The sequence below is a fragment of the Macaca nemestrina genome, chromosome 11 (assembly GCF_043159975.1).
Source record: "Macaca nemestrina isolate mMacNem1 chromosome 11, mMacNem.hap1, whole genome shotgun sequence".
Taxonomy (NCBI): domain Eukaryota; kingdom Metazoa; phylum Chordata; class Mammalia; order Primates; family Cercopithecidae; genus Macaca; species Macaca nemestrina.
In genome coordinates, this window is record NC_092135.1 from 99,596,173 (window position 1) to 99,621,191 (window position 25,019).

The window sequence follows — 25,019 nt, forward strand, 5'->3', positions numbered from 1 at the left end:
CTCGGCTCACTGCAAGCTCCGCCTCCCGGGTTCACGCCATTCTCCCGCCTCAGCCTCCCAAGTAGCTGGGACTACAGGCGCCCGCCACCACGCCCGGCTAGTTTTTTGTATTTTTAGTAGAGACGGGGTTTCACCATGTTAGCCAGGATAGTCTCGATCTCCTGACCTCGTGATCCACCCGCCTCGGCCTCCCAAAGTGCTGGGATTACAGGCTTGAGCCACCGCGCCCGGCCAAAAGATGTTTTCATAAAACACGTTTCATAGAGTAAAATACAATTTCTGAAGTTAAATATTGCTTATTATATTTAGGAAAGCTCTTTATTTAAATCTTTAAAAGATATGAAATCTGCAAAAGGTTCTCATACTCAGTGACTTAACATTATTCATATTTCTACTACAGCTGCATATGAGATAAAGGAAAAAAAAATTTTTAAGAGCCAAATAGGTAACTACATAACCATACAATAAAAATTTTTTCAAATAAGATTAATTAATAAACTACTGCACTTTTAAAGTTGTACACGTTATAATGGGTCAAATACTGCTGTTTTAGATTGCAACTGTGGATCGCTGTAACAAGGGCACAGTGTTAAAACTCCAGCATTAAACAAGAAGTCTCATTAAGACTCAGTATCTGAGGAAATCCATGTTGCTGGTACCCACTGAGGCTCCTCCTGAGCCTTCTGTATGGCAGACAACAACTGGGCACATGCATCATGCAAGCTGTCATTCACAATCACATGATCAAAAAATTGGCCAAACTGAGTTTCCATTCTTTGGGCTAAATTTTCCATCTCTTGTAGGTCTTCATCCTTTAGGAGAAATAGAAAAATATGGATAGTACAGACTTAATTGGACAAATGGAAAAAATACAGTTTGTTATGCTGTCACATTCAGTCGTGAAACTACTTATAAAAACAGTAAGGTCCGCAAATTTTGCACAGATGATTTTTAATAATGTTTAAAACATATTTTCTCAAAATTCTACAAAGCTAGCTAACTAGAAAATAGTAATTTTTTTTAACCCTCTGTTAATTGAAAGAATGTTGCTAAATATAGATAAAATTATTATTTTTTTTAGACAGGGTCCCACTCTATCCCAGGCTGGCATGCAGTGGCATCATCTCAGCTCACTGCAGCCTCTGCCTCCCAGACTCAAGTGATCCTCCCACCTAGGCCTCCCGAGTAGCTGGGACTATAGGCACATACCATCATGCTCAGCTAAGTTTTGTAGAGAAAATGTAATTATTATAACAAGTATAAGCATATCCTTCCAAATTAATGTAAAGCATAAGCAAAGCTGGGAAAAATATATCACTATCCACAGTATGTCATCCTTTATTTCTTAGAAATGTATTACTGAGATAAAAGAAATTTTAATTTGTAATTTTTTTAAAATAATAAAAGACTGAAGTTTTTATTTAAAAAAATGAGGTCCAATAAATGTCTTCTAAACTACAAAACTTATGTTTTAATCCTTAATCTTAATGTCTGGTCATGTTTTGCAAAATTTAGTAATAGTTTGCAGACAGATTATTCCCCTCAACTTCCCATATGAAGTTATTTTACTCCTCCCTAAACACTGGAAACTCTAACAATATACAACATAAAACCAAAGAAAATGTACCAGTTTAAATAAAATTTAAACATAAATTTCAAGTGAACATTAATCTGATAGGAATAACATTATTTTAAAGATACAAAATGGCCACTTTCAACATGAGGATGGTATAAGCCAGTTGTATTACTGTTTCTACTATTGTGAAATGTTCATTTAATGAAGGTAAATTGGCCTTCACTTGGCACTAATGCATTAAATTCATTGCTGTTATTTTCTTATTAGTTCACGAAAAATAGTACCACTTGTCACCAGTTCAATCTGAAACACAAATACAAATGCAGCCACCAAAATCTTGTGGCTTTACAAAGTGACCATACATATGATCCAGAAACAATTTTGTTAATTTGTTTAGACTGCCATAAAAGTGAGAACAATTTTAAATGCCCATAAGACTCAGCAAATACATTCATGGACTTCACTGTTCACAAGGCAAACTGGAAAATCAGACCTCCAGAGTCATTGAAAAAAATATGAAAATAAAAATAATAAGAGAAAGGATAATTTAAAGATACCTGTGCTTGCTTTGGCAGCACATATACTAAAACTGAAACAATGCAGATTAGAATGGCCCTTGGACAAGCATGACATACAAATATTTAGTGAATCATTCATAGTTTTAGTTTCAATTTTGCCAAGTAAATAAATTCTGGAGATCTGTTTCACAACAATGTGAATATACTTAACGCTAAATACTAACACTGAACTGTACACTTAAAACAGTTAATATGGTAAGTTTTATGTATTTTTACCACACATACACACACACACACACACACACAAAATAAATGGCTGTAATATCTTAATCTAGGTGATGGTTATCTGGGTACATACACACCTAAAAACTCATTAAACTGTACACTCTATACACCTTACTGAATGCATGTTATGACTCACAATATTTAAAGTGTATTTCATGTAAAATATATGTATGCAACTGGAAAAAAATCACTTGTTCTAGGATGAGATCACTGATTAATTTCACCTGGCTTGCCCCTCTATTATTACCATCATCATTTTACAGATGAGATATACTCACTGAGCATTTTTAAAGTAAGCTTTTAAGTAAAAGATAATCTGTTTAAAATACAAATACCAGGTTCATATATGCCCAGTTTCTGTTTGGCTTTGCAAACTATGGCTCAAGGATTTTTTTTTTTTTTTTAGCTAGATCCAAAAAAATAAGAAAGAAAAAAATAAGGGTAGCATCATAGCATTTATTAAACTTTATTTTTATATCTGTAAGTGATGTGCCTCCAAAAGGATAAATCATAAGGGCATTATCCATTAGAAACAAAAATTACATTCTCTAACACAGATCCTGTAGAAACAATACAATTTTAAATTTTGCGTTTCTTGTTTGTTTGTTTGTTTTGTTTTGTTTGTAAAATAAAACCAGAGTAAACCATATTATTGAGGGTCTTTTGGGGAGGGGGTCAAAAAGGAGGAGGAGAACAATGAGATCAGAGATCCTTGGCCTGACCCAACCCAGATCTCTCCCACGCAGAAGTCACTGAAAGCAATACAGTAATTTTTGACTTGCTCTTACCTTGAACTTCATGTCCACAAAGTAGTCAGTAATAATCTTGGCATTTTTCCGAGATTGTTTCATACACCTCATATTCGATGGCTTTATAAATATGACATAGGGCTTCAGTTCATGAGTTCGAACCACTTGAATATCCTACACAGAAAATTCAAATGCACACTTATTTTTTGTTTGTTTTGAGACATGGTCTTGCTCTGTCACCCAGACTGGAGTGCTGTGGTGCAATCACGGTTCACGGTAGCCTCAACTTCCCAGGCTCAAACAATCCACCCATCTCAGCCTCCCTAGTAGCTGGGACCAGAGGCACATGCCACCATGCCAGCTATTTTGTTTTGTTTTGTTTTGTTTTGTTTTTGAGACAGAATATCATTCTGTTGCCCAGGCTGGAGTGCAGTGGTGGGATCTCTGCTTACTGCAACCACCGCCTTCCCAGTTCAAGCAATTCTCGTGCCTCAGCCTCCCTAGTAGCTGGAATTACAGGCTTGTGCCACCACGCCCAGCTAATTTTTGTATTTTTAGTGGAGATGGGGTTTCGCCATGTTGGCCAGGCTGGTCTCGAATTACTAACCTCAGGTGATCTGCCTGCCTCAGCCTCCCAAAGTGCTAGGATTGCAGGCATGAGCCATCACGCCTAGCCCCAGCTAATTTTTTTTTATTTTTTATTCTTTGTAGTGACGGGGTTTCACTATGTTGCCCAGTGGGGTCTCAAACACCTGGCCTCAAGAAATCCTCCCATCTCAGCCTCCCAAAGTGCTGGGATTATAGGCATGAGCCACTGCACCTGACCTAAATGCACATTTAAAAACAGAAGTCCTAACTTTCTAGAGTCAACATGAAGCTTCTCAAAATTTCTAAGACCAGAAATTAGCAATTATTTTTAGAGTATCATCTCATGTGCCCCCAACTGCTCAATTCTTAAAAACAAATGAACATTTTAATAATTTGAAGATGGAGTTTTAGAATCAAAATTAAGGTCAAATCTTGACTCTTACTAGCTGTGACTAGCAATTGAAATCTTACTAGCTGAGCAACAGTCTATACATGAAAGAATCTCATTTACTGAGAGTAGGATTCTGTACATGATCTCATATGACAAAGACAGACTCTCAAGATGGATCAGCTCTGTTTCACCTTCACTTCCCTTTCCTCTTGCTATTATCTCACATTGGATACTACTGCCATCTCTTTTCCTCTGACTCTCTAGCACACGAAGTGTATTTCTAATGACAAAGAAAACATGGCCGGGCACAGTAGCTCATGCCTATAATCCCAGCACTTTGGGAGGCCAAGGCAGGTGGATCACTTGAGCCCAGGAGTTCCATTGCCAGACCAGCCTGGCAAACATGGCAAAACCCTGTCTCTACTAAAAATACAAAAATTAGCCAGGTATGGTGGCTTGCACTTGTAGTCCCAGCTACCAGGGAGGCTGAGGTATGAGAATTACTTGAACCCAGAAAGCGGAGGTTGCAGTGAGCCGAGATCATGCCACTGCACTCTAGTCTGGACGACAGAACAGACCTTGTCTCAAAAAACAAAACAAACACAGACACACACACACACACACACACACACACACGAAGAAAATACAAAGATCACAAAAATTGGGCCTATGGATTGCATGTTCTTTATCTTACCTTAACTTGCTCACCCCTGCTCCATTCTACATGTGGTCTCAGGAAGGTAGCCACAGATATGACAACATAGAAACCTCACCTCCTTGTACAAAGCAACATCTTATTCACTCCACAAGAAGTGACCTTGATGCCTTTGTGATCAAGGTTAAAGCAAGAAAGATTCTTGCTTCTCTTTGCGACCACCCACTCAGTTCTGCTTTTCTGTATGAGAAGCAAGACTTCTTTCCCAACTAAAAGCAAAATGTTTTAAATTGACACATTAAGTAAGATCTTGGATATGAGAAATGGCCTTATTCTTAAAAGGCTAACAGAATAAATGTCTCAACTATAACCTACAGCATGTGCACAAAAAATGGATGATATGCATTCATTGTTTGGGGACATAAATATTCCACAAATATTCCATGGACCCACCTGAGGCTCTAAGTCCATGACGCAGATCTTTCTTTCATCAAGGACTGTTTGAACAGCATCCACACTAGTGCCATACAGGTGGCCTTTGTGCTCACCATACTCCAGCATCCTGCAAGGGCAGGCCAAACAAAACAGAACGCTTTCTACAAAGAAAATATTATTAGTAGTAACATGAGGATAAACTGCACTAGAGTTGAATATAAATATGTGGACTTTATTAGCACAGAAAAAATGAATAGATATTCAAGAGGTGAACAAAATGAGCATATCTAGAGTTTATGTATTTCCTCAAATTCTCCAAGGTTTGCAAACTCCATTCTGCTCCCTTTCCAAAGCTAGTGAGTTGGTATGCTGATATATCAATGTACATTTCATGCTTAACTCCTCAGAAACAAAAGGAATTACCCAGGAGCTTTGGAAAATACATAAAAATAGGGAATCTATTTTGAATGTAAAACAACAAGAGGCAAGAATCAGCTTCTGAAGCTCCACTTTACCTGTGACTATAAATGAGGCTTTCAAATGTTTCCTTGGACACATAGTGATACTCACGCCCATTCATTTCATAACTCTTTTTAGTACGAGTAGTGTCTATCAAAAAAAAGGGAATGAAAGGTTTTGGTGTCTTCAAAATTATTTGATTACCAATATACATTTGAATAAAGATATCTAATCAAAATAAATAAATGAATATATAATCAATTAGATAAAATGCTAGAACTAAAAAGAAGAAGCCTGAATTGGTGATAAGTTCTTATATCAAAATCAGTTAGTCTATAAACCTTTATTGAGTGCGTATGGTGTGAAAAAGAATGCACTAGGTATTAAGCCAACATAAGAAAGACCTAAGGTAACACCTGTTATTACTTCAAAACAAGTGCTAGTGAATTATGTGTGAACCTTTAGATGCCTAAAGGCTCCCAGGTAGCAATACCAATAATATCTTACATTTGGATAGTACATTTCCCATCATCTCATTTCATCTTTCACACTCTTATCTTAGGTAAACTGTTACTATCTATATTTTACTCATAAGTAAAGCTTTTGGAGAAACTTGCTCACATTCATAAGACTGATGAAAAATGAAGTTGAAATTAGAACCTATGTGTTCTGACTCCTCCTAGATGAATGTTTTTTACAATAGGTGCTCAAATTTGAAATGGAGAAAGCCCATGACATTCTGCAATCTTGACCAGATGTATTAATACCCAAGTGAGTGGTGATTCGTTTTAGGGATCTCTAGGAGGGAAAGATTAGCTGTGTCTAGATTCAGTCTGATTCTTTGATATGGCCACTTTGATTACAGACTCTTCAACTTAAATAGTGACAGGTCATATAGAATATAGGAATTCATCAAATATCTAAAAGTTATTTGTTGTCTGCTCATTCATGTATTCAACTAGTGTGTACTGAGTGCCTACTATGTTCCAAGTATCATGTTAGGTTCTGAAAACACAAAGACGAGTAAGACAGTTTCAACTCTGCATCCTATATACTATAAAGCTAGTCCCTTAATCTACATTACCACCAGTTCCCTTATTTATACAGAATTTGTGTATTTGCATCTGACAAAGTTTAAGGATGAAATAGATCAACATCTGATGATATCAATACATGGAAATGATCAAGTAGGAGCTCGAAACCAGCCTTAAATTATCAAAGGAGTTACCAACCTTCAAGGGGGTCTAAAAGCAAATGTCATCTTGGGGTCATTTTTGTATTTTCCTTATTCAAGCCTCTCATCAGATCCTTAGAGTTCCTACAGTTACACCACATCTCCCACAGCTTCCTACTTAAAACAAAATTCTAGTGAAACTTTATAGCTCTCAGGTGATAGTGAATTACGTCAGTCTAAACCCAAGATGACTCCTTCTCCTTTGCTTCATTCAAAGGAGAACATTCATATGGTAGGTTAAAGTCTGTGAATTGATGCATAACTTGAGGTATCCATTTTAAGCTTAAAACTTCCATTTAAAAAGCAAAATATGAGAGTATTTTCTCATTTTGAATGATTAAAATTCTACATTGACATTCTTAAAATTCTTCTATGTTCTGTGGACATTTTATTTTTATTCAGACTATCAGAAAATGGTGATTTTGACCAGGGGCGGTGGCTCACGCCTGTAATCCCAGCACTTTGGGAGGCCAAGGTGGGTGGATCACCTGGGGTCAGGAGTACAAGACCAGCCTGGCCAACATGGTAAAACCGCATCTCTACTAAAAATACAAAAATTAGCTGGGCATGGTGACATGCACCTGTAATCCCAACTACTCAGGAGGCTGAGGCAGGAGAATCGCTTGAACCCAGGAGGTGAGGTTGCAGTGAGCTGAGATCATGGCACTCCAGCCTGGGCAACAGAGTGAGACTCCATCTCAAACAAAACAAACCAAACAAACAAACAAAAAACACACAGAAAAGGAAAACGGTGATTTCTTTGGTAGTTTTTGGTTTTGAGATTAATGCCCATTCCTGTACATGAAAGCAGTACTTCAGAAAGCACGGCCTATGGGATGCGATCATAAAGCAACTTCTTGGTCTCCCACGGCCCTTCTGTGAGGCAAGATCTTCCCCAGCCCCTGCATAAAATCCTAGCAGTTTCCTGGCTAGGCGCGGTGGCTCACGCCTGTAATTCCAGCACTCTGGGAGGCTGAGGTGGGCAGATCACTTGAGTTGCAGGAGTTCGAGAACAGACTGGCCAACATGGTGAAACCCCGTCTCTACAAAACTATAAAAATTAGCTGGGCATGGTGGCGGGTGCCTGTAATCTCAGCTACTTGGGAGGCTGAGGCAGGAGAATCGCTTGAACTCGTGGGGCAGAGGTTCCAGTGAGCCGAGATCGCGCCACTGCACTCCAGCCTGGACGACAGAGCGAGACTCCGTCTTAAAAAAAAAAACAAAAAACAAAAAACAAAAAAACAAAAAAACAAAAAAAAAACTAGCAGTTTCCATGACTCTTTCACTCAGGTTTAATTTTAAAAGTCTATCATCACTCATGCCACAATTTCATTTTCATCAGCCAGTCTCAACTGACTAATTAAAATTCCATTCCCACATAATCATCAAAATTATAAACTTCACTTAGATTTTAGGCTGCTTCTCCACACATCTGGCTCAAATTTGCTGCACCGGGGAAGCCTACGCTCAGAGAAGCCAGACAAGAGTATGAGTCACTTCTCTTTCCTTTCATTGTATTTCTACTGCTCCTGCTTCTCCCTCCCCTCGATAAATCTCACTTCCACTGGTTTAGAACTCTCTAAGGCTAGAGTGCGGGGAGGGAGAGGAAAGCAGGAAGGAAGGTTCTGGTTTGGCAAATACTGATTCTGGCTGCTATTGGCTTTCTTTAGATTTGGCAGATGCTTAAATCTGGCTCTTTCTCTCCTAAACCATATATTGGGTTATTGTGCAAACCCTATCACCACCACCACAAGGCCTCTCAAGCCCATTCCTATTCCAGTTCGTCATCTGTGATTCCTTCTAAAGCCAGATATATTTGGGAGTCCACTTTTGGCCTTTTTCTCCGCAGGCTTCCTCCTGGGCAGGAATCATATAACCCCGGCTGACTTTTTTATACATTACCTGCCCAGATCTGCTCCTTGGGCAACATCACAAGTCTAGCTGTGATGGACCCTATGAGGACAGCTACTTCCCAAATTATAGCTATTGGCCACTTCCTGTAAGCTCTCCTCCTTTGGATTTTTCAGGTATAATTTGGACACCATTCTTCTGTGTCCCCCAAAGTTCAGGGGACACAAAGAAAGCTCTCTAAGTGGTCCCCCTAGGTTCCTCTGTCTTGCCTTGAGGGGAGGGGGGAGCAAGCACACCCGCACACTCTTCCCACACTCAGCGGGTCTGGAACACGCAGCACGGCTCTCTCCAATAAAAGCCTCCCTGAAACGCCCTCAGGAATCTCCCTCCCCAAGCCTTTTATACCCTCGAGATGTGTGAGGAGTTTAACTTGTTTTCACATTCCTCATTTAAAGATGTGCATCTTAGTGCCACAGTCAAAATTTTAACTTCCTTTTACACATATTAGAAACTATGCATTATTATACATTATTATAAACATGCATTATTAACTTTCTATTTTCTTGAAATCAGGATTTCTATCTCAAGTCTTGATCTTTTCTATTTTTACAATAAAACAGCTTTTCTTAGAGTGATTTTAAGGATGAATCTCAGTATGAAACAAATAATTTCTTCTATTTTTAGAATTGCAGCTCTCAAATGTCTTAAAGCTTAAAAAAAAACCTCATATAACAACTCTAAATGGGTAAAAAATTCACACAACTCTACATAAAGTCTGGAAGATTGTGTTTTAGGAGTTGGTTTGGAGCTGGTAGTAGTGAAGGGGGAGTTTAGGAGAAACAGAGGAGTTATGAGTAAAAGAAAATAAGAAAACACTTTTTTTTTTTTTTTTTTGAGTCAGTCTCACTCTCTCGCCCAGCCTGGGGTGCAATGGCGCCATCTCGGCTCACTGCAACCTCTGCCTCCCAGGTTCAAGCAATTCTGTCTCAGCCTCCTGAGTAGCTGGGATTACAGGCATGCAGCACCACACCCAGCTAAATTTTGTATTTTAAGTAGAGATGGGGTTTCACCATGTTGGCCAGGCTGGTCTTGAACTCCTGACCTCAGAAGATTCACCCAGTTCGGCCTCCCAAAGTGCTGTGATTACAGGAGTGAGCCACTCCACCCAGCCAGAAAACACTATTTCTAAAACAGTTGTGTATTGTATAATCATACTCATAAATTTATATAAAGTTGTATGTGCATATATCAATTTTTAGATAGTAAGTACTGGGTGTATGTTAGCTATTATTGCTAACTATTAGTTTGCCTGAAAGGCCATCCATGTTAAGAAATAGAAAAAAGCCCATTTAAAAGCCAGCAGCCTACATTCCAATAAACCAATTTTCCTTATTAAAATAAATATGGTTAGAAATACTTAAGAACTATCCCTGGTGTTGTATACTTTTACAACAAAGATGGAATGACATAGTTAAATGAGATGAGCAAAGAAAGTTTTACCAAAACACAAACCATTATGAAAGCAAAACTAAACATACGTGGCACAGCACTTTGAAAATGGCTGGGATTAAATTCAATAAGTTGTCTTCTGAGCTCATTTACTCCAACACCAGAGGGTCCTAAACATAAAAAGTCACACACAGAAATTATCAGATGTGGATAAATATAATTATGCGATGGAATAATCATTTTAGTCCTTCTATTGAAGAAACTTGAGAGCAAATATTTTTAGGGAAATTATGTAACTTCCTTTCTCATAAATTGGAAGAACCCCAGAAAACTTTTGGGAATTTTTCTAGTGACCCATGGAATAATCCACATTGCTTCAACATTCAGGAATGAGGTAAGGAATCGCAGGAACCTGACCCCCAGCAAACTCTATCTAATGTTGAATGCCATGAGAATTAGCTGGTCTCATTTTAGAGAATCACAGAGCTCTGCCTTTCCTTTTCAAATGAAGTTTTTATCAAGTCACAACCAGAAACCAGCCTCGACAATTATAGGTTCTGTGACTTACAGAATTCAGGGGTACATTCCTGACAGGTGATTGAGTAAGCACCCCCATGTCCAGCTGGAGGCAGGGCTGCCTTCGTGGGTATAGAACCTGTGCAGTTACACAGGGCCCATGCTTAGAAGGATACTGTGCTTGGATGAATTATCTGCTATTGTATCTTGAAATCCTTGATAATGTTTTAACCAGGGGCCCTTGCATTTGCATTTTACAATGGGGCCTGCATATGATATTGCTGGTCCCAGCCGTAAGGCACATCTTTCTGCTCTACAGGGACCTGCCTTGCTCATGGAGCTAAACACGCAGACAGGAAGGCAGTAGGATACAAGTTGCTACTGCTACAGGGGCCAGCTTTGCAAAAGTCATGGGCACAAAAGCAGGTCACTCCTGCACTATATTTGCCATGATCTTTATAAAGCACCAAAGATACAGTCCAGAAGATGTTACTTTTCTAAATGAGGTAATTACAAATTTCTTAGGAGAATGGACTTGAAGAATTTAACACATTTCTCAGGGAAATGGATGTTAAGAACTTATTTTCATGATACAGGTTAATGATCTGCCTGGGGAAACACTCATCTATGTTTACAGAACAATTCTAAGCAGGCCAAAAAAAAAAAATCTCAGTCATAACGACATCATAATACTTGTTATATAACAAGTAGCTATATAGTTCATGGACACCATGGCATACTACATTCACTTGTAGATTTTTTATAAAGCTTGATACAATAAAATGTTACTTATAAACTCACAGTACAATGGTTTTATTTTGTTTTTTAAAAAAGGTATTTGTATGGGGGTCTATAAAGAGTTCTACTTTTACCATCATTCCCAATATGAGACACCTGAATCTAGAAGGAAAACTCCTCAAGGAGGAGGAGAGAGAGTGCATGCTGGGACATACCCATGAGCACTATGAGGCGGTACTTGTCTGAAGGGCGTCGCTGGTACCTCACCACCTCCTCGTAAGGGGCACCCACTGCACTGTAGCAGCTGCCGGTGCAGCACACACTGGCATGCAGCGGGCTGAGGTGAGACTTCCTGCGACACAGGCGCATGCTGCGGCGGAAGCCAGCTAGGGAGGGGAAGTGCACAGAACATAAGAACCAGACAGGAGAGATCACTTGTAGCCTCACGCCTGATGAAATATGTAGCAACCATGATCCTAAAGTGTTCGTTAATATAGTCACGTCTGTCTGAAGTTAGAAGACAGGAAGTCATATGAGGGAAACATATGAAAATGCCCCCTGCGCTAGCCCATCTCGCACCTGCTCTGGGCCAGGCATTGTCCTGGGTGCTGGGGAGAGAGGGCTCAACTAATCCAAGGCCACTTTCTCATGAAATCTGCATTTTGTAGAAGAGGAGAGACAAAAAGTAGAGGAAAAAAAATAAGTACTTAGAAGACGAGGTAGATAGAGACTGATGGGGGTGCTTTTTTAGATAGGCAGTAAGGTTAGAGTATCTCTGAAAGGTTGGCATTGAGCAGACATCTGGAGGAAGGCAGGGAGCCAGATCAGGAAGCCTCTGAGGAGACAGGCAAGCCAGGTCAAGGGAACTGCAAGTGCAGTGGTGCAGAGAAAGAACTGTGCTTGGAGCATTTGAGGAACAGCAAGGAAACCTGTGTAGCTGCAGGGCAGTAAGCAACAGGGGGTATGAAACAGGGTAGGGGGAAGTGGCTGGAGCCAGATCACATAGGGCCTCTGAAAAGTGTTGGATTGTTTTGGAAGTGTGACGGGAAGCTGTTGGCGGTGGCATGATTGGATTCATGTTTCTCAAAGACTCTTCTGGTTGGTGTAAACGTAGAGAGAGCAAGTGTGGCCTCAGGGGAGAGCAGTTAGGAAGCTACTGCAGTGGTCTGAATGAGGGATGAGGGTGGCTTGGGCCAGGGCAGAAACAGTGGAGCAGGCTCATTTTTCACATTTTTCAGGTGGTTTCACTAAGACACAGACAGATTAGGTGGTTGCTTAGGACTGTGTGGTCAGTGCAAAGTTGGACACATGGATCATGATTTCTAAGCTCCTAGATTCCTGCTTCATCTGCCTTGTGAATCATGGGACTTTCTGGTATCTTCAGAGCTGTTTGCAGGTCTTCTCAGTAGACAGTTAGCAACTCTATGTGTACATATAAATACACATGCACACTTCAATCTATATTTGTATGTCTATATATTGAAAACCATGAGTTCACACCAGTACCTACAATGTCAATCCAACACTAGAGGATTCATTCTAGACTTCCCCTTTCCATGTTTATAACTCCCTTCTCTAACAGTGAGAACCCTGGTCCTTGTTGTCCTCAATACATTTGCTTATCATATCAATCAAGAGCACTTAAGTGTGCAAGATAGGGGACAGACAATGTCAATTGCCTCGCAGAAAGTGTCAGAGCCCAAGCTGGATGAGGCGGGCATCTTTGTAAAGCCTGTTGGGCATCAGAGGCCAAGTGATGGCAGCGGACCTCTTGATTTTACTCTGGCTCTGACAACCTGCACCAGGCTACCATTGTCCCCTGCACAGATGCCTTCTTTACCCTGCTCATGCTCCTTACTCTCCACCTTTGTGTAGCTGCGTACTCTGCTCAGCTCTACCTGACAGCTTTTAGGCTGAATGATTCTGAAAGCAATACAGAAAGGTGGCCCCTTGTTTTCATTTTTTGTTTTTTGTTTTGTTTTGTTTTTTCACACTCCCCTGATGATTCCAAAATGCATCCAGCTTGGGAACCAACCTTCTAGTTTAGAGACCCTCCAGCTCTGCTAGTCTTCCCCTGCCTCCCTATAGAAGGAAGCCCAGAGCGGTTCTAGATGAGTGGTACCTGGTCCTACAAAAAGCTCTGCCCAGGTGACAGACTATAGAAATGTGGCCATAAGAAGTAAGTTTAAAAGTCAGAGACTTTGTCTCTTTAGTGTAAGATAAATAGGTTATGAAACAGTCTGAAAGAAAACAAAAAGATTTGTGCTTGGTGAGTAATTAACAGATACCCAGTGGAAATTAGATGAATAACAATGAATAATTAACAGATCAGAATATTGACAAGAATAAAGGACAGAAAGAAAAGGAAACTAGAATGAGGAACAGGTTTGGAAATGTCCATCAGCAAAAGAAGCTTTCAAAACAGTGTCAGGCTTGGAAACGTAATTTAACAAGTGACAGAGACCCACCTCGTATTATCACCTACCTATAAAGAACTTCTGACCATAGCCAACAAATTCCTCCTTGTCTACAGAGAACAGCAGGAGCAGAATATGTGAAAGTAAGAAGTTTATTTAGAACAAATTCACAAAATTATCTTCAACTTTTCAAGTGACTACCTTAGTAGATGGCAGCAGAGTTGAATTTATCCTTGAGTGGCTCATTGAATGTTCTAAGCATTTTTCATCCTGTTATTCACACACAACAAACTACAGAGATGCAGTTCACAGAATTTGAGCATTATACCGAATGTATTCTGTCTAGTATGGTTAAAGCCAAAACCAGTTTATTAATTTTTTAAGATAAGTTTCCTTAGGATATGTTTAAAAATACATACCCAGTTTTAATGTTTTTACTGTGATTCAATATCTTATAACTTCAAACAAGCTTAAAGTGGCTCTTTGTTCTATTTATTTATTTATTTATTTATTTATTTATTTTCCGCTCTTGTTGCTCAGTCTGGAGTACAATGGTGCTCCCTCAGCTCACTGCAACCTCCATCTCCCAGGTTCAAGCAATTCTCCTGCCTCAGCCTCCTGAGAAGCTGGGATTACAGGCATGCACCACCATGCCTGGCTAATTTTTGTATTTTTAGATGTATTTTGTATTTGTAGATGTATTTTTAGATAAGAGATGGCGTTTCACCATGTTGGTCAGGCTAGTCTCAAACTTCTGATCTCAGGTGATGCACCTACCCTGGCCTCCCGAGTGCTGGGATTACAGGCGTGAGCCTTGTTCTTGACCATACTGTTTATAACATTATTTTTTTCTGCAGCTCCTAAAATTAATCTCTTTGCTAGATACGGGTTTTTATTTTCTCCCTCTTAAAAGGGTTCATTCTATATAAAATAAGATTTGCTCTATGGCTGCCAAATGTTTCTGATTGGCCAGGACTCTGAGAGACAAAATGAGGAAAACTGCGTCCAGTGCCTCTGAGGCATCTAGAGATAGTTCAAACTCCTGTTTCTCCTTCCACTGAGACCTCAGAAAAACACTCCAGAAAAAAAGTTATAAGAATATTATTTTCAAATTACTTTTTACTTAAGTTCCTTCTCATTTTTACAGCTCTGCTCTAATCATTTAAGTAATATATGACCAAGTGCGGTGGCTCACGCCTGTAATCCCAGCACTCGGAGGCCGAGGCGGGCAGATCACTTGAGGTCAGGAGTTCGAGACCAGCCCACCCAACATGGTGAAACCCCGCCTTTACTAAAAATACAAAAAGTTAGCCAGGCGTGGTGGCTTGTGCCTGTAGTCCCAGCTACTTTGGAGGCTGAGGCAGGAGAATCACTTGAACTTGGGAGTTGGAGGTTGCAGTAGGCTGAGATCACACCACTGCACTCCAGCCTGGGCAACAGAGACTTTGTCTCAAATATAAACATATATATAAAATATAAAGAGCATTTGTTAAGACAATGAACTGACATATGCAACCTTTTTTCTTAACCTTTTTTTTTTTTTTAAAGTGTTTTAAAATACAAAGAAAGAAAACACACCAATATCAATTCCATCTTCTGGTAAGTATGTACATTTTCTCACTTAGCTATGTCAATAAGTTTAAAAAGAAATGTTTTCTTGGGGATATATTCATAAAGCTTAATTATTTTTATTGTTCTTTTAAATGTTATCTATGAAACTGAATATTTAATCATTGATTTCACCCACAAAATGTCATATCCTTGGAGAACCTCACAAACTTAGTTTGGAAGTGTGTTTCCTGGGGAAAAAATGTAAATATGAGGGGGAAACCATAAACAACAACAAAACAAATACCGTATCTTCATCTTAAACATTATCTGGGCAAGTATTCATTTTGAGGCACTGAAAGATCTTAAACATAGTTCTATTTGGTGTATCTAGGAAATAAAAACAATTACCTTCTGAAAGTTCCTCTGGAGATTTGGGTAGGTGCAGAAACAGACATGAAAAGTTAAGCCTTTAAGAAGATCGTGTTAGTCATCAAACCAGACAAATGACATAAGCAAGACATTCAGGTCACCACTAGCAAAAGGTAAGTCGGGTAAGGCCTGGCAAGGCAAATGATGACCACATGGTTGGGCCTGAGAAACTGGTTTGCCCTGACTGCACTGCTTGGGACAGTACCTTTTTCTGAAAGTTGCCTATCAAGACTTTCCCTGAAGGCTTTGTAACCCAGGAAGACTCTACTTGGCTGGCACAAAATGGAGCTTGAAAGGGAGAACTTAAAGGAAAGTAACAGGTTTGAGCCTTCTCTCTCCTCTCTCCCCGAGGCAGGACTGCAGCAGCTCTGTAAAGGGGAGGAAGTGGTAGAAATGGCACTGGCGCTGGGGCTGGTGCTGCAGCAGCCTCTGGCCCGAGCAAGCGTCCTCATTCCTTCCCCTTCCTAGGTCTCACACACTTCCATCCCCAGCTGCCCCTTGAAGACAGAGGAAACTGAATATGAAGCAAACTGTTTTGTTTTCTAGACATCACAAAATAGCCATATTCTGTTTTTTGGTTTGTTTGTTTTGAGATGGAGTCTCCTCTGTCACCCAGGCTGGAGTGCAAATGGCGCTATCTCGGCTCACTGCAACCTCTCTCTCCCGGGTTCAAGTGATTCTCTCACTTCAACCTCCTAACTGGCTGGAATTATAGGCATGAACCACCACGCCTGGCTAATTTTTGTATTTTTAGTAGAGACGAGGTTTCACCATGTTGGCCAGGTTGGTCTTGAACTCCTGACCTCAAGTGATCCACCCGCCTAGGCCTCCCAAAGTGCTGGGATTAGAGGCATGAGCCACCATGTCCAGCCTTTTTTTTTTTTTTTTTTTTTTTTGGCACTTCTGATTAAATAAACTACACCATCACCTCGTCACCTCCTGGGGAAATTCAAGGAAGTCATACTATACTTTATTCAGACTACAGACCGAAACTGAAGAAACTTAACTGCTCACGAAGCAGTCTAAGTAGCAAAATTAAGCATCACGGAATGAATGCCAACGGTTCTATGCTTAGAAAATATGCCAGCTGGGTGCTAACTGTTCCTTAATTGAGCTCCTAAGAAAGCTGGGTTCAGAACGAATCAATGCTCGAGAGTTCTCTCTTTTCCAGCTGAGAGGAGTCCACAAGGGGCGCTCTAGAGTAGGCAACTCCCTCTGTAGTGCTGTTCACCAGGAACTGGCTGCTGACTCCCGCAAGGAACAAGATTTCACAATAATAACACCTGCTAACACTTGTGCAGCACTTCCTGTGTGCCAGGCACTGTTCTAAGCACTTTATTCATATAAATTATTGTTCCCATTTTAGAGGTGAGGAACCTGAAGGGCAGAGAGGTTAACAGCCAGAGAACCTGCAGTTAGTGAGTAATGAACCCAGGGTTCAAACTGGCCGATCTGGCTGGAGTCTGTGGTCTCACCCATTGCCTCTCCTTCCACAGACCCACAAACACTCCCCGGCCTCAACCACAGCCTTCGCATGTGGAGTGTTCTCCAGTGGAATAGAACAAAGAAGGATGAGAATAAGCTAGAGAAATTAAAAACTAAGCCAATCCCAAACACTGGGCAAGGATAAATAATCAATTAAATTATTTCTAACAGGCCAACCATCTAATGGAAAATAGGACATTTTGAAACAACATAAATGTAAATAATTTAGAAAAGTGGTTCACAACTCATCTGTCTCAATGCTTTTTTTAAAATAACTAATATTCGTAGCAATCTCTCTACTTTTATGAAAGGAAACTCATAGATGGCATAATCTACCATACATGTAATTAAAAAAATCAATACAATGCTCCAGCTGTAACATAAAAAAACATTTTAAAGGAAGTAATTTATATTTTTTAAAATATATATGTATTTTAAAAGTATATACATACGAGGCAGGCGGATCACTTGAGGCCAGGAGTTCAAGACTAGCCTGAGCAACATGGAAACCCGTCTCTACTAAAAACACAAAAATTAGCTGGGTGTGATGGTACACACCTGTAATCCCAGCTACTCAGGAGGCTGAGGCATGAGAATCACTTGAGCCTGGCGGGTGGAGATTGCAGTGAGCCCAGATCACACCACTGGACTCCAGCCTGGGTGACAGAGTGAGACTCTGTCTCAAAAAAATTTTTTTTAAAGTATACATATCAAAATATAAATCCTCGGGCATAACATCTTTGGAAGACCTAAGAAACTACTAGATGCTTATATTAATATTTACTTATAACAAAGAAGCATGGATTCAAGAGAATTTAAGAAATCAGAAAATATTCCTTATATGAAGTACAGAAAAATAGAAAAGAAACAGGTGGACACCAGAATAAAAAGTGTTTTGGTAAGTAATAAAAGGCTAGATTTATTTGTATGTGATAAGAGAAAGAAGGAAATTGCCTTAATTGAGGTAAAGATAATATGCCAAAGCAATTAGAGACCAATGAAATGGAGAAAATGAGGAAAAATAATATGCCTGGAATTGGGTGGGTCATGTTAACATGCCCTAGCAGGTTTGGAGTTTAAAGATAAAATTCTGTGGGGCCTATTTTGTTTTTAATGATTTCAACATTATTTTGAGGGACAGACACTTGATACTTACCGTATGTCATCAATAATAACAAATAATGTATTAAAGAAAATTAATTCAGTATAGATATACTTTCCAGTTTATTTACTAGCAATATCGAGTAGACAGGATACGTGGAATAAATCATTCAATAATTGCAAGGCAATGTCTGCATTCTGTTTGAATGTCTCTCTCCATAATGACTGTCTTCTAAATCACTGTGTTTCTCATGCTAAATCTTACGAAAACTTTTTGTGTGTTGAAAAATGACCCTTTTATATTTGTAACAAGTTTTGTCCAGCAGGACATTCAGAAGATATATGGGTCAAGAGACACCAGTTAAAGGCCAGGAGTATCCCCCAATCAATGTGACAATAAAAAAATGCTCCCAAAGAGTTCCAAAATGCTGCATCAGGGACAGTACTAGCCCTGTGAGAAGTACTGGTTAAGGTAAAATCTACATTTCACAACAGCACTGTTGCTGTATTTTTTAAAATACATTTTACTGGGACCAGGTGTGGTGGCTCACTTTGGGAGGTCAAGGTGGGAAAACCACTCGTGGCCCGGAGTTGGAGACAAGCCTGGGCAACACAGTGAGACCTATATCTACAAAAAAATTGAAAAATTAGCCATGCATGATGGCATGGGACTGTAGTCCCAGCTACTTGGGAGGCTAAAGTGGGAGGGTCACCTGAGCCAAGGAAGTGAAGGCTGCAGCGAGCTATGATCATACCACTTGCACTTCAGCTTGGGCAACAGACTGAGACCCTGTCTCAAAACAAATAAATAAATTAGCCAGGTGTGATGGCATATGCCTGTAGTTCCAGCTATTTGGAAGGCTGAGGTGGGAGGATCGCTTGACCTCAGGAATTCGAGGCTGCAGTGAGCCATGATCACACTGCTGCACTCCAACCTGAGTGACAGATTTTTTCTCAAAAATATTAAAAATTAAAATTAAAAATAAATTTTAAAATGTATATTTGAGATTGACAACATGATGTGGGATACATATAGTTACTTTTTAATTTTTTTTACTGTTGATATATTTAAACAATTATTATATCCCTAAATATGTGTATAAATTGCATCAAAATTTGGAATATACATTTAAAAATCAGTACCAAATACTCATTTTTTTTACTCACCAGATTCAAATGTTTCTTCATCTATGATTTTCCATGGAGGCAAAAATAAAAAATGTTATTACATGACCATCTACACTGAGTCTATATTTTAAGTCTAATTCTCTGGCCCCCTACTTCTGCCCATACACCACCTTTTAAGTTTTTTTCCTAAATCAAGGTCAAATTGATGGTGTCTCTATGGCATATATCAACTTTAAATGAAAGACATGGTATTCGGCAGCTGAGCCATGATGACAGTCAGGGGTGCAGCAGGAGCTCAAAATAAATAAAATAATAGAGGATAAATAAAATAAAATGTGAAAAGCTCAGAGGGAAGGGGAAAGTGGAATGTCAGGGAAACCCGTAGAGATAGTTAGCTACTGCTCAGCTTTGCTGCAGATGGCTTGCTGATGTAGGAGGGGTGCACCCTGCTTGAAGAGTTGGAGACCCACAAATGGGGGTGATGGTGAGGAGAGTGAGCATATGAACGACTTGATTACGTTGGCTTGATCGGGTGGCTGAGAAGGATGTGAGATAAACCAACTTCCTCATTAGTTAAAACAACTCTTGTTAGCATTTTAAAGAAAGATTAAGGATTAAGAAACATACATGGAGGGCAATTTGAAATATATGGCAACATTGCCAATGGATGCATCCTTGGATCAGGCAATGCTGCATCTAAGGTATTCTCATGCATGTAAAATGATATATTTATAAAGCAATTCATTATAGCACTGTTTATAATAGAAACAAATGGACATAACACAAATGCCTACAAATAAGTGATTGTATCAGTATGCAATAACCAATAAGCTGTTAAAAAAAATAAAGACAAGGCTCTTTATGTGCTAAGATAGAGTCACCTCCAAGATTTAGAATGTTAAGTTAGAAAAGCCAGGAACAGAACAGTGTGCATTTCATGCTATCAAAGGGTATGTGCATGTAGATTTAGAAAAAAAGATGGGGGTGATGAAGTGGGGAGGAGAAATATACACATCATTGCTTTTTTTTTTTTTTTTTTGACATGGAGTCTCGCTCTGTCACCCAGGCTGGAGTGCAGTGGCACGATCTCTGCTCACTACAAGCTCTGCCTCCTGGGTTCACACCATTCTCCTGCCTCAACCTCCCGAGTAGCTGGGACGACAGGTGCCCGCCACCATGCCCAACTAATTTTTTTTGTATATTTTTTAGTAGAGACAGGGTTTCACCGTGTTAGCCAGGATGGTCTCAATCTCCTGACCTCGTGATCCACCCACCTCGGCGTCCCAAAGTGCTGGAATTACAGGCATGAGCCACCATGCCCGACCACATCATTGCTTTTTGGGCACAGAATATGTGTGGGGTGATACTGAAGAAACTATTAACATTTATTGCCCCAAGAAAGAAAAATGAGTAGGAGAACATGGAAAGGGAGGAACTTCTTACTGAATATACCTTTGTAGTTATTAAATTTTGAACTATGTGAATTATTACCTAATAAAATATAATGAAAATTGTAGAAAGGAAATGAATATTACTGCAAGTTTTAAAAAAAAGTATACTTGGTAAAATAAACATAATGTCAGCAGTATTCTGCAGTTGTTCTGGAAAATATATGTGAATCATTGAAATGCCCACTGTTTCAAAATTTTATATTGTTCTTTCACTTCTAAGAACTAGACTAGCCTATAAAGCAAAGACAGATTCACCTATCAGACTAAGGTTCTCCAACTGGTCTCCTAACAAAATCCTAGTGATTCTTAAGCCGGTCTTATTTCTGCCACTAAATTTGAAAAATCTTTTCCCAATTTACAAAAAAATTAAAGAATAGAAATGTAAAAAACTTTCATGCATGGCTTCTCATTTTGGAACCTACTACTATTTATCTATACTAGAATCCACCAGAAGATGGCATCAAACTTAATAATAAAATATATATTGCTCTTTAAAAATTTGATACTGCAATATTTTATGTTATTTCACAAAGAGCAGAGGTTTCCAAGTGTTCTACCATCTGATATGCTGAGTGTTACTAAGTGTTCCTAAGATCATTTACAAAGCGCTGCTTTCTAGAACATTTTCTAGTAGATCAATGGGAACCTGGAGACATTACCACAGCTTCTCCTTCCAACGGCCAGAACTACAGAAGAAAGATGGGGGTGGAGGGTCATTTTACGCATTTCTCCCAGAGGAAAGGCCCATGGCCCCTTTGGACACTTCTGCTTCAGATAATCTATAATTGACATGCTTCATATTTCTTCTAACAGCAAAGCAATCAAGAGAAAATGTTACCTGCTTCCACACATTTCTCATCAATCTTCATGTCATCTTCTATAAAAGAGTACAGAAAGGGAGAAACAGAATTTAAAATGTGTCTGCATTAAAAACAAAATTCCATAGCCAGGCATGGTGGCTCACGCCTGTAATCCCAGCACTTTGGGAGGCCAAGGCGGGTGGATCACCTGAGGTCAGGAGTTCGAGACCAGCCTGACCAACATGGTGAAACCCTGTCTCTACTAAAAATATAAAAATTAGTCGGGTGTGGTAGCGCACACCTATAATCCCAGCTACTTGGGAGGCTGAGGCAGGAGAATCATTTGAACCCAGGAGGCGGAGGTTGCAGTGAGTCGAGATAACGCCATTGCACTCCAGCCTTGGCAAAAAGAGCAAAACTCTGTCTAAAAAATAAATAAATAAAAATTAAAAATTCCCTACGTATGTCAATAAAACTCATAAAATAAAAATAAAAAACTATGCATGTCAATAAAACTCCATCCACCTTATGATAAATTTACTTTTAGAGCTATTGCTTACTTGGAGAGATAAAAAGGGCTCTCCTGTATTAAATGAAAATGTATGATGTGGGAGGCTATATAATATAAAAATGGTGAAAAATTAAAAACCATAGGCTTTTGAATGCTGCACAAATTAGTTGATCTCTAAGCCACTGTTATCCATCTGCAAATGGGGAGAGTAATAGTACCTACCATATAGGCTAGGATTGAGAAAATGCATGAAAAGCTCAGGCATATGCTAAGTACTCAATAAATGTGAATTCTCTTTACCTTTAGCTGAAGTATATATAAAAGAATAAAGGAATATAACTTTAAAAACTACTTATCCTAATTCTCAAAACTCTCTACAGCACGATCTAAACCCAGCTTGGAAGGTTGTCGTCCGCTTCTTTCCTTCACGCATTTTACACTACCATTAGAGTGGACATCATGGCCTTTGCTACCCTGTTCCCTGTGCCTGTCATGCTTCTAGGTCCATCTCAAGCACTGATCAGAATGAATACCCCCTTGCAGAGCATTTTCTTCCTACTACCTTGAACTGTCGGCTACTGCACATCTATTGTACATCTATAACCATTCGGGGGTTTGCCTTCTTTGTTCTCCTAGACAGCTTCTTGAAGACAGGGACTGTCTCACTAGTTTTTACAGACTCTTACTACAGTATTTTGCACATAGTGGGCAAATGATAAATTATTTCTTAAATTGAGTTTTCTTTTAAATATCAAAATAGTTTATTTGAATATAGGTTCTGAATTTTTTTTTTGTCTTTCAGCACTTTACATCTTGTTTCTAGCAGTGCCCATCACATCCCAGGTGCTCAACAAATACTGATTTAATAAATGAGGCTAATACAGGTTCCAAAAGTACATAGTCTGTAAAAGTGTAGTCCAAAGTACAGTCTGTAGAATAAGCTACAATATAAAGTAACGCTTATCACCACCCCTTAAAAACTACATCATTCATTAATGTTTTTAAATGAAATATGAAAAATTTTATGAAATAACACTGTCTCGTACAGTTAGGGACACAGATAAACAAGTGACATGGTTTAGATTTCCCGCACTGTCATTTGTTTACTTGTATTCATTTAGAGATTATTTTCCTAATTAATTAGATTAATTTAATTTCCTAATTAAATAATTAGATTGTTATTAGCCATCCATAACAACTAGCCATCCATAACAACAGTGAGTTCATTAGTTCCCAGGACATAATAAAGTTGTTTTTCTTTAGGGCAAACAAAGACTACAATTTTCACTTTTATTTTACAGAGGAAGGTACAAAAACCAGGCATGATTATCTAGTAACAGCACAAGAAGCTCTGACTTACTTGACTCTGATAAGTGTCAAGTGGCCCTAAGATAGGGCCACTGATTTTTGTTCTCCTCAAATCAATAATTCCACATTATCAGCTAGGATAATGTACTGAATTGTGTTCCCCCCAATATTCATATGTTGAAGCCCTTGCCTTCAGTATGGCTGTATTTAGAGATAGGTCCTTTAAGGAGGTCATTAAGGTTAAATGAGGTAATATGTCTAGGGTCTTAAATTGAGAGAACTGGTGGCCTTATAAGAAGAAGAAAACATACCAGATCAATCGACCTCCCTGTCTCTCTTCTTTTTTTTTCTCTCTCTCTCTCTCCCCGTGCCCCCCACCACCATCCCTCTTCTCTCTCTCTCCCTCTCCTTTCTCTCTCTCCCTCTCCCTCTCCCTCTCCCTCTCCCTCTCCCTCTAAGGATGCACAGAGGCAACACCAAATGAGCACACAGCAAGAAGGTGGCTGTCTGCAAGCCAGGAAGAGAGGCCTCACCAGAAACCAACCCTGCTGGAATCTTAATCTTAGACTTCCAGCCTCTGAAACTGTAAGAAAATAAATATCTGTTGTTTAAGCCACTTTGTCTGTGGTATCTTGTTACGGACGCTCAAGCTAAGACCATGGCCTTATCACCCACCAATACCATAGAGTTCCCAGCTCCCCTCTACCACCAAGGGCTATTCCCAGGCTCCCCTCTACAACTCTTAACGTGCAGTCTATAACGTGACCCTGAGTAGACAAACCAGAAGCAGGCAACCTGGACTTGCCCCTCTCTCCCTCTCCTTCTGCTCTCACCTTCCTGTGTCATACACCTTTTTTTGTTTTGGGGGGACACAGATTGGAGCCTTGTTCCCATAGATCAGCCTTCAAAAGTCATTCTGCAGTTCTCTGGTTTCCCTTTCCAAATTCAAGGATGAACTGTGGATGGTGGCTAAGGGGACACCTCTTCTTTCCCCTCTCTGGAAGCAGACAGCATCTTGCTTTGGAGTGTGTGTGTGTGTGTGTGTGTGTGTGTGTGTGTGTGTGTGTGTGTGTGTGTGTATGTGAGAGAGAGAGAGAGCACCATCAAAATGAGTCATCCAGATGGTTGGGCATGGAGAAGGGGAAAGGCTAGTAACTGAAGGTCCCATTTGTTCCCTAATGCAGGGCCTTTTAGACAGACGGAATCTTGAATCCAGATTACACTGTTTGCAACTACTGACAACTGTTCTTACCTTCTCTGGATGTCAATCTTTTCATCCATAAGATGGGAATAATAATAATAATTTCACTATGGTGTTATTGTTAGGTTAGGTAACGTGTATAAAGCAGTTGAAACAAAACATCTCATCAGTGTCACAGCTTTTATTGAGTTCT

At 39.5% G+C, this 25,019-nt stretch overlaps 1 protein-coding gene and 1 non-coding gene across 2 annotated transcripts in view; one reads left to right on the forward strand and one right to left on the reverse strand.

The window, feature by feature from the left end:
- Positions 1–620: 620 nt before the first annotated feature.
- The window catches only part of LOC105468094 (MAGUK p55 scaffold protein 4), a 58,262-nt gene continuing 33,863 nt past the window's right edge, over positions 621–25,019 (reverse strand). Inside the window, exons 12-21 of the mRNA XM_011718059.3 lie at positions 21,845–21,883; positions 19,595–19,615; positions 15,821–15,835; positions 13,930–13,971; positions 11,660–11,830; positions 10,280–10,360; positions 5,713–5,806; positions 5,216–5,324; positions 3,168–3,302; positions 621–812 (exon numbers count right to left, since the gene is read on the reverse strand). Of these exons, the coding sequence (XP_011716361.1) occupies positions 621–812; positions 3,168–3,302; positions 5,216–5,324; positions 5,713–5,806; positions 10,280–10,360; positions 11,660–11,830; positions 13,930–13,971; positions 15,821–15,835; positions 19,595–19,615; positions 21,845–21,883 (899 nt within the window). The remainder of the gene's footprint in view (positions 813–3,167; positions 3,303–5,215; positions 5,325–5,712; positions 5,807–10,279; positions 10,361–11,659; positions 11,831–13,929; positions 13,972–15,820; positions 15,836–19,594; positions 19,616–21,844; positions 21,884–25,019) is intronic.
- On the forward strand, positions 2,136–2,240 carry LOC112424367 (U6 spliceosomal RNA). Its single transcript, XR_003015113.1, has one exon. It is a non-coding gene; the product is annotated as a U6 spliceosomal RNA (small nuclear RNA).